This window comes from Hemibagrus wyckioides, linkage group LG25 (genome assembly GCF_019097595.1).
Source record: "Hemibagrus wyckioides isolate EC202008001 linkage group LG25, SWU_Hwy_1.0, whole genome shotgun sequence".
Taxonomy (NCBI): Eukaryota; Metazoa; Chordata; class Actinopteri; order Siluriformes; family Bagridae; genus Hemibagrus; species Hemibagrus wyckioides.
In genome coordinates, this window is record NC_080734.1 from 11,324,236 (window position 1) to 11,338,791 (window position 14,556).

At 36.8% G+C, this 14,556-nt stretch overlaps 1 protein-coding gene across 1 annotated transcript in view; it reads left to right on the plus strand.

The window, feature by feature from the left end:
- The first annotated feature begins 1,278 nt into the window (after window positions 1-1,278).
- Window positions 1,279-14,556, plus strand: part of ryr3 (ryanodine receptor 3) — a 79,953-nt gene continuing 66,675 nt past the window's right edge. The window contains exons 1-3 of the mRNA XM_058379720.1: window positions 1,279-1,425; window positions 11,286-11,405; window positions 12,612-12,716. Coding sequence (XP_058235703.1) covers window positions 1,378-1,425; window positions 11,286-11,405; window positions 12,612-12,716 — 273 coding nt within the window. The 5' untranslated portion in view covers window positions 1,279-1,377. The remainder of the gene's footprint in view (window positions 1,426-11,285; window positions 11,406-12,611; window positions 12,717-14,556) is intronic.

Below are 14,556 nucleotides of genomic sequence, written 5' to 3' on the forward strand. Positions count from 1 at the left end.
GATGTAAAACACTGACTAATATCTAACTATACCTTGGTTTGTGCCTGCATAGATCACATTGTATAAGGAACCAGTTTACCAGTATATTGGTAAAACCAGTCAGTCTGCCTAAAGATGTCTAAACCCTTACTGACTAAATGATTTTCAAATTATTTCATCACTGCAGTTTGTAATCAAATATCAGAGAGGAGCGCATATCCACTCTATACAGATGACAATGGACAACGTTTTAAAATGTTAAAATGATCCAAAGTCAGTAATATCAAGAACAGAACAGAACAGACTGCATTTATCAATGATTTCACCTCTAGTGTTAGCAGAAAGAAATCACTTGATCGAAAAAGACAAAGATTAGACTTGTTTAAATGGCTCTAATGACTTTTACTTCAGGTGTTGAAGAAGACTGATGGGGATGATGCTGATTATCAAAGCGATAACACATTTCCCATTTGTCCACAAGTAGATTAGATAACGGTAGAGCTAGCCAACGAATCTTTTAGTGCAAGTGGAATGCACATTTTCTCCTTTTTCTCTTGGTGAAATGCTTGGTAACAATTCAAGTAATAAGCAAATGGAATTGTTTTAGAGAAATAAAAAAGGACAAGTGCTGCATACGCGTTTACACCTTTTTATATAATGGTGTTTGGGACTCATTTTCAAAAACAATGGTCACACAGAAGTATGATGGTGAAGTTATTTTGGTTAACCTCCAATAAAGATCAACTCTTTCTGTAGGATTTTCTTGACATCTGCATGGTTTTGACCAAGTAAAGAGCCACCTTACATACTGTATGTACCCACCGCAGATCTTTTATTGAAAACAATGACCCCAATTTCCCACCAGATGGCCGTGTTGCTCATAGAATGGAGATACAGTGGCTCTCTAGCCAGGCTGTATGAAGACGTGTGGATGGTAGTATGGCTAATAAATAAAATAGCCTAGCTACATTGTTACAGAGGCAAGCATGTAATCTCAGCAAAGCATTGTTACACATGTATTAAAATGTAATTTCATTTGATGTAGTGCCACTAAGATGAAGGAAAATGAAGCTATTCGAAAGATTTTGTGCTTTATGTTTAGGATAAGTCTCTAGATGAGGCATGCAGTTCCTGTTCCTGTTCTTCCTAGTTATAGCTTGTATCCTAAATGTCAAACACCTTTTTGAATCTGTATGCAACCTGTTAGTAAATGAGCTGGATTATGCGAGTGACAGACAGACAGGAGGTCTGGTGTGCCATCAGTGGTCAGTGTGAATGCCAGTCTGAGGTGGCACTGCCTGCTCTGCCCTATATGGCTCTGAATGGAGCTGTGCGCACATATCGCGCTGTCAGCGGTGCTTCTCTCAGTCTACAGCGCCAGGCTCTGCCACTACAGCCATGGCTGAAGGGGGAGAAGGGGAAGATGAAATCCAGTTCTTGCGAACTGTAAGTACAGGAACACGGTTGTGCTTAACTGAGTCGAATTCTGCTTTAACGCCTTTTGAAACGCGCCCGCGTAAAAATAAATGATAGAAATCTGGAAGCCGTCTCAGCGCAAAAGATAGCAGATTTAAGAGATCGAGGACGATTTTAACCGCCGGCTTGATTCGCTGGCTTTGTACCTGGGTGTTCTGCCAGTAATGTGCTACTAATGTTTTTAAGGTTAATTGGGTACTAAGCGGACTCGGGTGCGAGTTGCACGCGCATGTGACGCACCTGCTGTTAAAAGGTTGTGGATGCGAACGAGGGTTGATGGGTTTGCATGCGCACAAGAAACTTAACAAGACTTGCCTCTCAGGCTAGTTTAAAAGTTCTTCAAATCATGTAGCTTTTGGTTTTAAATAAAAAAGAAACGTTGCATTACACGTTACCCTTCTCAAATTGTTCATGTAGAATAAAGCGCAATTTATCCCCCAGTTCACACTGCATCTGATCACTAATGCGCCTTAAATCTATTGACCATTGATTTTGACATGCTGTGTGTTCAGTTACAAGCATGTGTGTTTGTTAAGTTCTAGTACACCTAAGGCATTTTCTATTTCGGTTGTCCGACGGAGATTAATGACATTGGCTGCAGTTTTCTCTGTAATCGATATGAGGCAGAGAGCTCGTCCGGTTGTAATGACTCTCCATCGTTTGTTAGCCATGAAAATGCTGACATTTCTATTCAAATATTGTTAATATTCGTTCAGCTGTTCGTAATGACAGGGCATTCCAGTCTCACCAATCTCAGCCTGTATATGGTAGTGTAGTTATAAAAGGCAGCTACTGTACAGTTAAGTCGGGTTTCTCTGTTGGAACTTCCTTGATCTCCAGTGCAATGTCTGTCACTGTAAGATCATTGAGCTGTAAAGAAATGGAGTATTCAACTGTGATTTGATTTTCCCTCACAATATTAGCTGTTTCAGCTGGCTGAGATTCTCCAGGGGTTAATAATTGTCACCTCTGAGTGTTTGGCATGCTTGCTATACTATAACCCACAACACACAGATTCCATGTGTCAGTGGCATGCTAACAATCTGATGACACTGAAAATTGTGATATAATTCGTGAGTGAATGATTGCTATGGAAGACATTGAACAAGGTCATTGTCGAAATCAGACTATATTTGTTTGATTGAGTGGGGAATTGCTCACATTTATGCATCTGAGTGTGAAATAATTGGGCTAATCCAATCATTGGTCACATTTTGTTTCTCAAAAGGTTTCTTGAAACAAATATATTGTTATATTCAGTTTGCTTAAGTGAATATCTGAGAGGATATTTTACACTCAGAACAGACAGCTCTACAGATGTTACACACATTTCCCTTGTGTGAGTAAACCAATTTTAGGTTTTTTAAAATTGAATATTTGTTGCTTACAGACATTTAGGGTGTATATTTAGGATATACAGCACCCCCTCTGTAGTTGATTTTCAGCTTAATTGGCTGCACAATAATCCACAATGTTGTGTTAAAAGATTCTAACAGATTGTCGGAAGATCCTGGATGAGGCAGGTGTGCACAGTTTCACCATGGTGTTAAGGTGGGAAAGTTGGCAGTGAAGGGTATATACTTTGAACTTGCAAATACTTGAAGGGTATGAGCAGTATGAACATTTAGAGTAGTGTATAATATGCCACATACCTCATTATATTTTGATTTTGATTTTACTTTTGATTTGTTATTCGCCACTAATTTGCACTGTATGTGACATTATTTTAGCACTGACCATTAGGTTCTGTGAGCAATCTGAATACCTTAGAGGTTTTAGATAGGTTTTTAAGTTTTTCCTCTGTGCATTATTATATATTGTGGCACTGGCATGATAAAAAAAAACTTTAATAATTTTTTTTAGAATACAACAGTTTCGGCATTGCCAATACAGAAAGACTGGGCTTATTTGGAGATTACGTTGTTTTGGTAGCCCTATACATAATAACAGAAGACTCTGGGGTTTAAATTTAGCCTCCTTTCCACCACACACACCCACAGTTTTCTGGCATCAGCCCACACATGGGTCATTGCATCAGCTATGTCTTGTATTGGCTGGTCACTAAACTTTTAAACTAAACCTAAATAAATAAATAAATAAATAAATAAATAAATAATTATAAAACTGGAGTAGCCAAAGTATTTCCTTTGGGAAAGATATGAATACACATCCACCATAATTTTTATTCGGCATACTGGACAATTTTGTTTTAGAAAGGTTTTAGAAAGTGCACAGCTCCAAAATAAATAAATAAACAAATAAATAAATAAAAACAATGTAGAATCCTAATCCATGTACATTCATATAATACATACATAAATATTTAAAAACTATATACATAAATGATACGTAAATGACATATGCACAGTAATATAGCAATGAAAAGAACAACAAAATTATACATAACCTGTAAAAGCATCTCTATATTAGTTAATGTTCTGTAAACAAACTAGCAACGGGCATTAATGAATAATTTCTAAATGCCCTTGTTTGTTCCCTAGTCATTTTAACAGAAGAATGCTCTGTTATTTACAGTAGATAGTACAAAAGAGAATCCACATACAATGAAATATTTTCAGCTATATTTTTTAGTACTGTATAAAAGCATACAGTGTTCTCAGTGAGATTAAAAAAAAAGTTTGCCTATGTAATTCTTTGCAAGAGTTTTCCTCGTCTTCCCGGCTGCTCTTAATGGCGGTAAATGATAAACCAGCCACACTGTTTCTATTTTCTGTTTTGCTCTAGTCTCCTTGCAGCCCAAGGTGATCATTTTTCACGCCCCAGGAAGGCTTATTCTAAATCCACTTTACACATGCTCTCTCTCAGATGACAATTTGGTGCTGAATTTTTTTGATGTGACATGAAACTGTCTCGATGATTCTTGCTAGAATATCTCAGATCGGTATCCGAAGAAGAGACAAGCAAAATGACAGATTAATTTTAGAGCTATTCCTGCTTGTCAGTGGGTAGTAGACGCTCTGCAGCTGTCCACTTACAAAAAGACAAGTATGCTGAGTGGAGATATGGAGAAACGTGGCTGTGACTTAGAAGAGATGTCCAGGTAAAGGCTCAGGGCCAGTGATGAAATCCTACAATACGTGAGCAGACTGTGTCTTTGGATCATGTGATTCAATGTTCCCTGGGGCTTCTGACCTTTTCCAGCTGCATGTGTTGAATTTAGTTTCCTTCACATTGATTAAAAACAGAGTCTGCCGTCACTGCTTTGGTGTGATCCCTGCTATGGGTTTGGTCCTGAAGGTTTTGGAGCCATCTGTGCTGAAGGACAGACTGTCTTCTTCCATCTATCACCTTCGTAATTGTGCAATCAAGGTTTAATATGTATGTAATTGATTTGATTTGATCCTCTGAGAAAAAAAACTGTGTTCCACTCTATTAAGATTAAGAGGTTTGCATGCATCATGTGACCTTTTTGAGCTGTACAGGTTTGATGGATGTACTGTAACAAAGTAGCTCTACTGTATATTCAGCTACTTACTTGTTATGGACTGATACATAGAGGTTATTTTAGAAGGGCTACCTTCTGTCTTTTATAATGTTGCATTTGATTGATTGCTGCTTTATTTAGCAATAAACCTCTTTCTGTTTATTTCCCTATGATGCAAAGGAATAATGTGCCAGATATCAGATACTGTCTGTGGTCAGATCTGAGCCTGTGTTGACAGATTAACTGGGTACGCGGTATTGCAGGGGATGACTAATGTCATTTTTGCAGATCTGCTACCTTGCAATTTTCTTTCCTAAGGAAACACAAACACAACTCCAAATTCTGTGACTGAAATCAATAATCAATTGTGTAAAACCCAGTTGTGTTGCCTACCAAACACACACTCAAATGTGACATGAGAATGATAATTCTCACATTCACTTCTTACTTTTCATCTCGTTTTATAGGCTTTGCATCTATCATTTTTACTATTTACTGACTTCCGGTTCATTGTAGTTGTTTTTCTTCATAATTCAGACACCTTTCAACAAACTACTACAATATTGAGACGTTGCAGTGGAAAAGTTACATGTAAACATCATTTGTAATTGCATTCAAATTGATTAGCACCATATGTTGATTGAACATACAAAACCAAGATTGCTCTCACAACTGCGTATGTACTAATCTGCACATGGATTTACAGTTCATAAAATTGTGATTAGGATGCATAGTGGTGTAGCGTGTAGCTTTGCTGCTTTACAGCTGCAGGGTTCCTGGTTTGATCCGGAGCTCGGGTTACTCCGGGCTGAATCTGCTATAATGCTGATCAGGATAAAGTCCTTACTGAAGATTAATAAATAAATGAGAAATGATTTCATGGTTATGTCATAGCTCTTTATCCATACCCTGGCTGTTATGTATCCCTGGCTTCATGTACACACATATTCACACACTTAGAAGCAATTTAGCATAACCACCTATGTTATGCTATGCATAGCCACCTACTAAGATATTTTTGGGAGGTGAGAAGAAAACCAGAGGACCTGGAGGAAACCCATGCAAATGAGGAGAAAGATGTGAAACGCAACACAGACAGTAAGACAAACTCAGAATCGAATCAGAGACCCTAATCCTTCTATATATGTTGATTAGCTTCAATTATAATCTAACACACCTGATTCAGTTAAACACTTCAGGACACATGGTACATGAATTTAGTTTTGTGCACACTGCTTACCACTGTAGGCTATGAACCTGTTTACTTAATACCTTCAGATAAAAGTACACATGCCATCGTATTCCTCTATTAAACATTGTTCCTTATATGCAGATTCGAATTGCTTAGTTCGGAACAATGTGTTCCTAGTAGAAAAAAAACCCCGTCCATTTTCATTCTTACCCTGCCTATATCTGGCACTTCCATTTATCAGTGTTGATGGAGGTCGCTCAGCCGTGTTTGCGAGCCATTTTTCTTATTTCATGATGCTGTTTTAAAGCAATATGCATGGAAAGTAAGCTTGGGAAAATCCAATTTGTAATCCTGTTGGGCTGGTGAACCTCTGCGTTCTTATTTTCTCTGCACTGCTTCAACACGGCTGTGTCTATATTAAAATTTTACAATATGGCTTTTGCTGTGTCATTCACAGAGTGGAGATTAAAATCTCCCCGCTGGCATGACTGATCATATAAGAGTAATGGCTTTTTATGCATTGCATAATTTTCCTTTTTATGTCAATTCTTCTGAAAGGATGGTCTTGGTTTAAGACCTTTGAGGATTTTATCAGCTATTAAGTACGAGCTGGTGGGTGGTGGGGTGGAGTGTCGGTTGCAATGATAGAAATGCACTGTGTTATTGGTTTTACATGCTGTGAGATATTGCCTCGGTATACTTTAATTATGTTAAATGATAACCTATAAGAAGTCTTCTTCTTAAGCCTTAAGAAAAGAATCTAAATAATAACCCTTATAGATGCAAGGTCTCTTTAAATTACTTCTTGAAGATGATCCCTGAAACAACACACTTCACTAATGAATGTTTCAGAATTGAACCTCTAACAGATACCCACCTGAGTGTATTAAAAAATATGAATATTGTATGTACCATCACTTTGTTTTTCTCCTGTATTTTTTCCCCACCCAGGGCAGTGTTTTTATTCAAAACATGTGGGAAGACTGCAGTAAACAGAGGTGGCAGAGATTTAAGCTGCATGTAGTCAGCTATCTCATTAATCTGTCAGACACAGGAGTGGGAGCAGCCTGACCAGAGTCGTGCACTGGATTGTGGAAAATATGAGTTATTTACAGAGTAGAAAATCAGAGGAATTCACCGTTTTCCTGGTATTATCGCTTGTAATACAAATATAATGACAACCCTAACAAGACGCAGTCAATCCAGATGAACAGAAAGCAAAAAAGTCAGTTCAGAGCTAAAACTTGACATAGATATGATTTCTTGTTTAAAACATATTAAGCAGATAGAATATTCTCCACCACATTGGATCAGGTAATGATAGTATATTCAGGTCTTGGGTAGTATTCCTTCACAGTTGTATATCATTCTGTAATGTGGCAAAGCAAGCTAAAAACCTCTAATGTGATACAACCTCTTATCACCTTGCCTGACATTTATGAGCGCAGTCATTCTGAGATGTAGCGTTTATATCTCACAGGGAGGGGGTCTCACAGGGGTAAAGGGGTAAGTTATTCCCAGAACAAATTTACACTGCCAGTCGTCCGATTCAGTTTTTCTGTTTAAGCTTCTGCTGTTTTGAGCATGTGCATAGCATGTGTGTGAAAATAGCCAGCTTGAGGCAGATTTAGTATATTCACCTTTTCTCAAGTTCATGTCAGTGACAGGGGCTGGGTGGTGACTTTCGAGTTTGCTTGGTACAGCAGCACATCAGGAGCTCTCGGGTTACGGCCTCCCGAGGCATGCACGCACCTGCTCATGTCCTTAAAGACATACTCTGAGGTGGGAGGAAGGAAGGGAGTGGGGGTTTGAGGAAACCATGGTCTCTCGGTCCCACCTGCTTTTTAAACCCACAGGCATGATGTTGGGAATGTGACAAGAGCAAGGTCTGACTACCAGCATGATAGCATTGATAGAGTCTCACTGGCTGTGGATCTATGGGAATTAAAGAGAGAGGGCTGGGGTCACCCTTAGGATGGACCTCCCCCCTCCCCTGGCACCTTACACACACCCCTGGCCCTATACATAGACTGTGATGCTGACTCTCAGCTCTCTAGCAGATGGCTCTACTGCTGTCCCCTGGATCACTTTGCCGCAGATTCACGAGATTCCTTGGCACAAGATACATTTAAGCAAGAAGATATGGGGCTGGAGGTCCCTTCTAGATGAGGATCAGTGTAGCACTGGTTTTATAATTACAGTTTTGCTTTTACTAGGACATGCAATGTTCTCTGTCTGTTATATAAACATTACCTTACAATATTATGTTACATTGTGTATTGAATATTACTAAGCTGAGAGTCTTGAGGTATATTAGAATGTTAATCTATTTTTAATCATGTAAGGGTTATTTTAACGAGTTAATGAGCTTCACTTAAAAAAAAGCTTTTTTGATGGTTCTTTTCTAAAATAAAATAAATGGTGTTGGGGTCTACAAAGAACCTTCCCCCATTTACTGAGGGACAAACCGAAGAACTCTTTTGTGGAACCTCTTTTTTGAGAGTGTACGCCTGGTCAAATTCCAAGGCTTTGAAGAACTGGAACTGGAGACAGTGAGTGATTTGGCAGAGGGATTCCCAGAAGGCAAAAATCAATGCAAAGACGCAACACTATGAAAGCTAACCAAGGTTTTAAAAATGCTGTACAATTTTTCCACACAGCTAAAAATTACTGGATCATTTGTTTCAATATGCATTTGTTATGTGGGATTGATTTCATATTCTGCTGAGTATGGAAAATAATACATGTTAATTAATGATGGTTTTGGTATGCATTTGCAGAAGAGATCCGGAAGGCTTTGTAAACATAATTAATTCTCAGTGCTCTACAGTAGGAATAAGCTAATTGAGGTTTTCAGCATCGTTGATTATACATTACTTGTGCCGTGCCTCTTTTGAGTTCAGAGGTTTTTGATCAACCATCCAAAAATCAGAAGGGTTTTTTATTAGAGCTTTTACACTGTGGACTGCTATGCTGTAGTAATAATCATTGGCTCAACCAGGCATACAGTTAACCCGGAGAATGACTGCAGTCAGCTGCACAAATGTGATTAGTGTGGGGAAACACACTTCACACTTCATGTGGTCTTTACGTATGTTTGGGAGAGTATGCATGTATTTTACTTGATCAAATATTTTATTAGCATGTAAAACAAGTTATACATTAGGAGGCATTTTGGCATCTGGACTTAAAACTCTAATTACATTCAGATGCTGTAACTGAGACCATTACACCACTAAAAGTAGAGTGACATTTATATGAACAAATACTCTTAATGAAAAAACAGCTGTTCAGCATGTTAGTATTCAATCAGTCAATCTGGTGGCAGTAGCAGCTTGCATAAAATCATGAGGATACAGGTCAGAAGCTTCATAGAAAAACATCACCTGTGCTTTTTTCCAATCTGCAACTGCCCAGTTTTAGTGAGCTTGTGCAGAATAAAGCTGTTGCATTGCACTGATACCACTGCATTACACTGGCTTTAAATATTCATGCCACCTCTTGAACTTTCTTGCTTGTCCTTATATCATTTTAATGGCCAAGGTGTATTTTATTTCGGGGGTTGAAATTTGAATAATAAGCCTTCTGTGCTTAATGTATGGTTATTACTCTGATAGGACAGAGCCATGGCAACCATCAGCTTGGATTAATGTGCTCGATGTAAAGGGCCTTAAAGAGCACAGCCAAGCAGGAAAAGCCACAGAGACCCAAATCAATAATCCTCTCTTGAGTGAAATTGCGCCATAGGCTGTAATGATGGAGTCACTGTCTGCTAAGATCCCACAGATGATTCCTCTTCCTCAGTGAAACACTCAAGGGAATCTTCACTAGACTGCACGTTCTGCAGCATTGTAGCTGTGATATTTGCTTTTTATCGTGTAGGTTGTATTTGCATAAGCAACAAGAGGATACTTCGCTGAATCCAGGATTAGGTTGAGAGTAACAGTTGAGTTTCAAATGCCCAGACTCACAGAGTGTACTAATGGCATGAGAAGAGTAAGGAAACTAAGTGACATTTGCTGGATTATTTTAATTGATTCTTTATTTTCTATAATTATTATGTTAGATAATAATATTTTATTGTTTTTAATTTCTACAAAACAACCCAATTCCTTGATATCTTCAGGAAATTCAGATGCAGCTTCATGTTAAACTTGTAACTTGGAATATTTCAAAAAAGATTGAATAAATGTTGGACAAAACTAAAATGTAAATATAAGTATAGTTACAGTGGGCTGTTGTGATACAGGTTTTTTTTAAAGGTTTTTAATTATTTATAAGAAACGTCATATGATGTGAAGGATAATTTACCTTTGTTTAAAATGGCTTTTAACTTTACAAATATATGTAAACTTAACATCAGTAGGACACATATGGCGCAATTTGTGGTGCCTATGTTCCTTTTCCCCTTCGCAGTGCCCATATTAAGAGACGTTTTAATAAATAATAATTGAATACATTCATTTTTTTGTTTTTCAATTAAATAAAAGGCTTTGGTCTGGTGCTATAGTCAGTATTATTAATGTGGAGAGTGTACTGTAGAGATTTTAGACTCTTGTTAGTATGCATGTTGTGTTGTGTTTACAGTGTTGCATAGTGTTAGGAAATTGTGCAGTAATCTGTGTATCCAGTGCCAGTGCTGGCTAAATAGATTCTTCTTTAATAGGCTACAAATTTGTATGCATATTTGATATATCTTTAGCTATAAACAGAGTCCAATATTATCTAGAATTTTGACTTTTTGTTTAGGTAACTTTTCAGCTTAACATTTAAATCGGATTATCTTCTTTCTGTCTGTTGTAAAAATATTTAAATATGTATTATAGAATATGATAAATACAGGTTTTATCATATAATTAGTGTTTTGTTTTGATGTATTTGGATATTGGTTGCTGTAGTTATGTAGTATGTTATGCCGTCACTGGTGTTTTAATATCTTGATCAGCATGCCCTGATTTATTTTTGAACACCTTCCCCTTTAAGGGTCTCTGCACAGCCCTGCTACAGAGCTTTGTCTTTTCTTTCTTTTTTTGTTTTGTTTTGTGTTTTAAATAAGGTAGAATGCTAAACTCTGCAGTCTGTGACCCTCTGGCACTGGAGTCTGTCACCCCATACCTAATTACACTTTCAAAGTTTTGCCTTTCAGATTGTTTAAAACTAACCAGATCCTCCACCTGTGTTCCTCCTTGGCAGGATGATGAAGTGGTGCTCCAGTGTGTTGCTGCTATTCAGAAAGAGAATCGTAAATTCTGCTTGTCTGCAGAGGGACTTGGAAATCGACTATGTTACCTCGAGCCCACCTCAGAAGCTAAGGTAGGTTTGGCGATTTGTTAAAATAATTTGAATAATGAGAAACAAAACATAATATCACCAGATGCAAGTCTTCAGTATTTCTCTAGAAAAGTACTCTGGAGAATACTTGTGAATAATTAAATGAATACATTTTTTTTTCAGAATGTATATTCCACATTTACTTTTATTTTACAATGAAAATAAATGCAAATCTAAAAACTGTTGTTATGGAACAGGAGCATTTTTTTGTTGTTGTACTTTGGATGGGTTTTGTAAAGGGCAATAGGGTTTTTGTTAACATGTTCAAAAATACCAGTGTTCCTTTCCTGGAATATATCAGGGTAATGGGAAGAAATGTGTGTGGTTGAGAACCATGGCAACACCAACACATCTGAACCCCCTGCACTTTTTTTTTTTCATCTAGAAATGCGAGAACAGAAGATAGGAGTTCATTTGCATAGCTATATATAAATACGCTATCTTTAGCAATTTATAAAAAGAGGTAATTTTACTGTACTTGGCTTTCAAAAAAGATCTACTTATATAATTGTATTTAGAATGCTGCTCTACATGTATACACGCTCTATGGTCCACAGGCCTAGATTATTTTACTGTACAAAAAGCATAAAACACTGCCTATACTGTATAAGCCCACAGTAATGAGGTCTGGATTCCTGTACTTCTACAGATATAGATGATCTGCTAAGGTGGCCACATGCCCCAATGCAAATGCTTGGTCAAATTTGCTTTAGGGCATCTCTTAGTAAATATATTTCTAAATCTCATAAAAACTAGATAATTATATACAGATAGTTGTTAATTTTTAAAATATTATTCACTAACTACTATAAATTATTCAGTCCCTATAGTGAAACTAATATGAAATATGAGCAGTTAAGAGAGCAAGACGTGTAGCTCTGGACGCTGCTCAGATTAATATGTATAATTATTCTTGGAACAGAAAAGAATGTGGTCGTACATCAGCACTGTACTTGCAAAAAGAAAGAAAGAAAGAAAGAAAGAAAGAAAGAAAAAAGCAGAAGGGGATTGTTAAAGGATTTCTAGAGTACATTATAATCATCTTAGCAATTATTCTAAAATACAGCTGCCTAATAGAGTCTTTTGTGCTGCTGAATCTAATTTGAATGTCAAATTCTGTCTGTAATATACGAGTTAAATTACTGTGACCTTGTACCTCTGAGTCTCTGCTTCTCACTCTCTGTGCAGTATGTTCCTCCTGACCTGTGCATCTGTAACTTTGTGCTGGAGCAGTCTCTTTCTGTGCGAGCCCTGCAGGAGATGCTGGCTAACACAGACCAAAACGGGGAAGGTGTAAGTAGCCATATGTCACATCACTAACTGTTATAGCCATATGTGTAAAAATCCACATGACTTTATTATCTAACATACTTAATATATGTTGAGGATGAGGAGTTCTGACAAATAAAATCACTGTGATCTGTGCAAATGTGACATGTTCATACATTTCAGGTAGGGTTCAGTAGAAACTCAATGGCACAAATGTGTTATTTAATTATTTAAAGCTCAATTTATATTAATAACATTAAAAAAATTACTAATTAATAACATTAAAAAGTACATTGCTATAAAATACCTTGTATGATAGTTTCACTGAAAAATACTAAAATACCATGCTAGTAAAGAGGGAAAACATGAAAAAACAGACCTACGTTTTTTCTTCTCCTGCAGTAAAGCTCCAGATCCATTGCATCAGCCATTGCTCTGGTATCCCTCTGCTCAGAGTGTTTCTAGTAGCTTTTACAGAGAAATGGAAAATGCCAATTGGTTAATACTGTTTCTCACAATACCACGTACCATCCTCTCCAAAAGTATCAGAACAGCAAGGCCAATTCTGAACACTAAAGACATTTTGGTTTCAGCTCAAAAGATGGATATGAGATGACAGAAATTCAGCTCTTAGTATTTGATATTTACACATAGATGTGTTAAATAACTCAGTACCTTTGGTACCCAATTTTTAAGTGAGCAAAAGAATAGAAACAGATAAATTAAATTAAATAATTGCCATCAACAAACTGTTGCATTCTGAAAGCTGAAATATCTAATCTATCGTCTCATATTCATCATTTGATCTCAAACACAAATGTCTTCAGTGTACAGCAAAAAGAAAAGATATTCTTGTACCGTGCCTTTGCAGGGGATCGTATTCTACTGGAAACATTTAACTGTTCACTGACAGGTTCATAGCAGGTACAGGAATTTAAATGATTAAAGCAGCTTTATGTGCTGTCATCTGGCAGCAGTCTGCTCGTGTGATTTACATGCTGTAGTTGCATTAAAAAGATCACACCAATATCCTTTCAGCTGTAGTGCTACTCGCTTGTTTATGGCTACAGGTAAGTAATTATTCTTCATGATATATAATTTTAGCGCTGACCACCAGTAAGTCTCCACAAACACTCTTCATTACTACTAATGCCCATGCTTATTTATTTATTTATTTATTTATTTATTTATTTTTATTATTATTATTTATTTATTTATTTTAATTTTTTTTAAGTATTTGGGGAATGATGTTTTATTCTCAGAAAAGTTATAACAATGTATAAGTTACTGATAGGAATTCTAGGAATTAACAGATTACAAAGTTCTATACAAAGGTCTTACACCATACATCCCCACATGATCATCAACAGTTCCTCCCACTAACACTGCAAGTAAGGTACATACCATCATAAAGATCCCTGCTGGTTATGATGGTATTGTACCTAACTCATTAGCTCTTTAGCTAAATTGAATCCCAGAATGGCTTGATATGCAGTTATGCTGACTGTAATTGTGCTTTTGGAGCAAATTCATTCAATCTGTTTTCATTTGAAAAAAAAAAAAAAAATTAAGAAATGTTTTGATTTAAAAAAATAATCCTTCAAATATAAATATTCAGCATATCCCAACATACGGTCTATATGTACCAAGATGCACCAATATACCGATATATATTGAGTTTGTATTAATAGTGATTTTTTTCAACATCACTCAGTATTTCCTAAAACTGAGATTTTGATCTGTGACTGCTGAAGATACTGTAACAACAGTTATCTTATCTACAAGTATTTTAGCAATACTGACTGAAAGGCATAATCTGTTGATGAGTGAGAAATTAAAGGAAAAACCAACATAACATCTTACT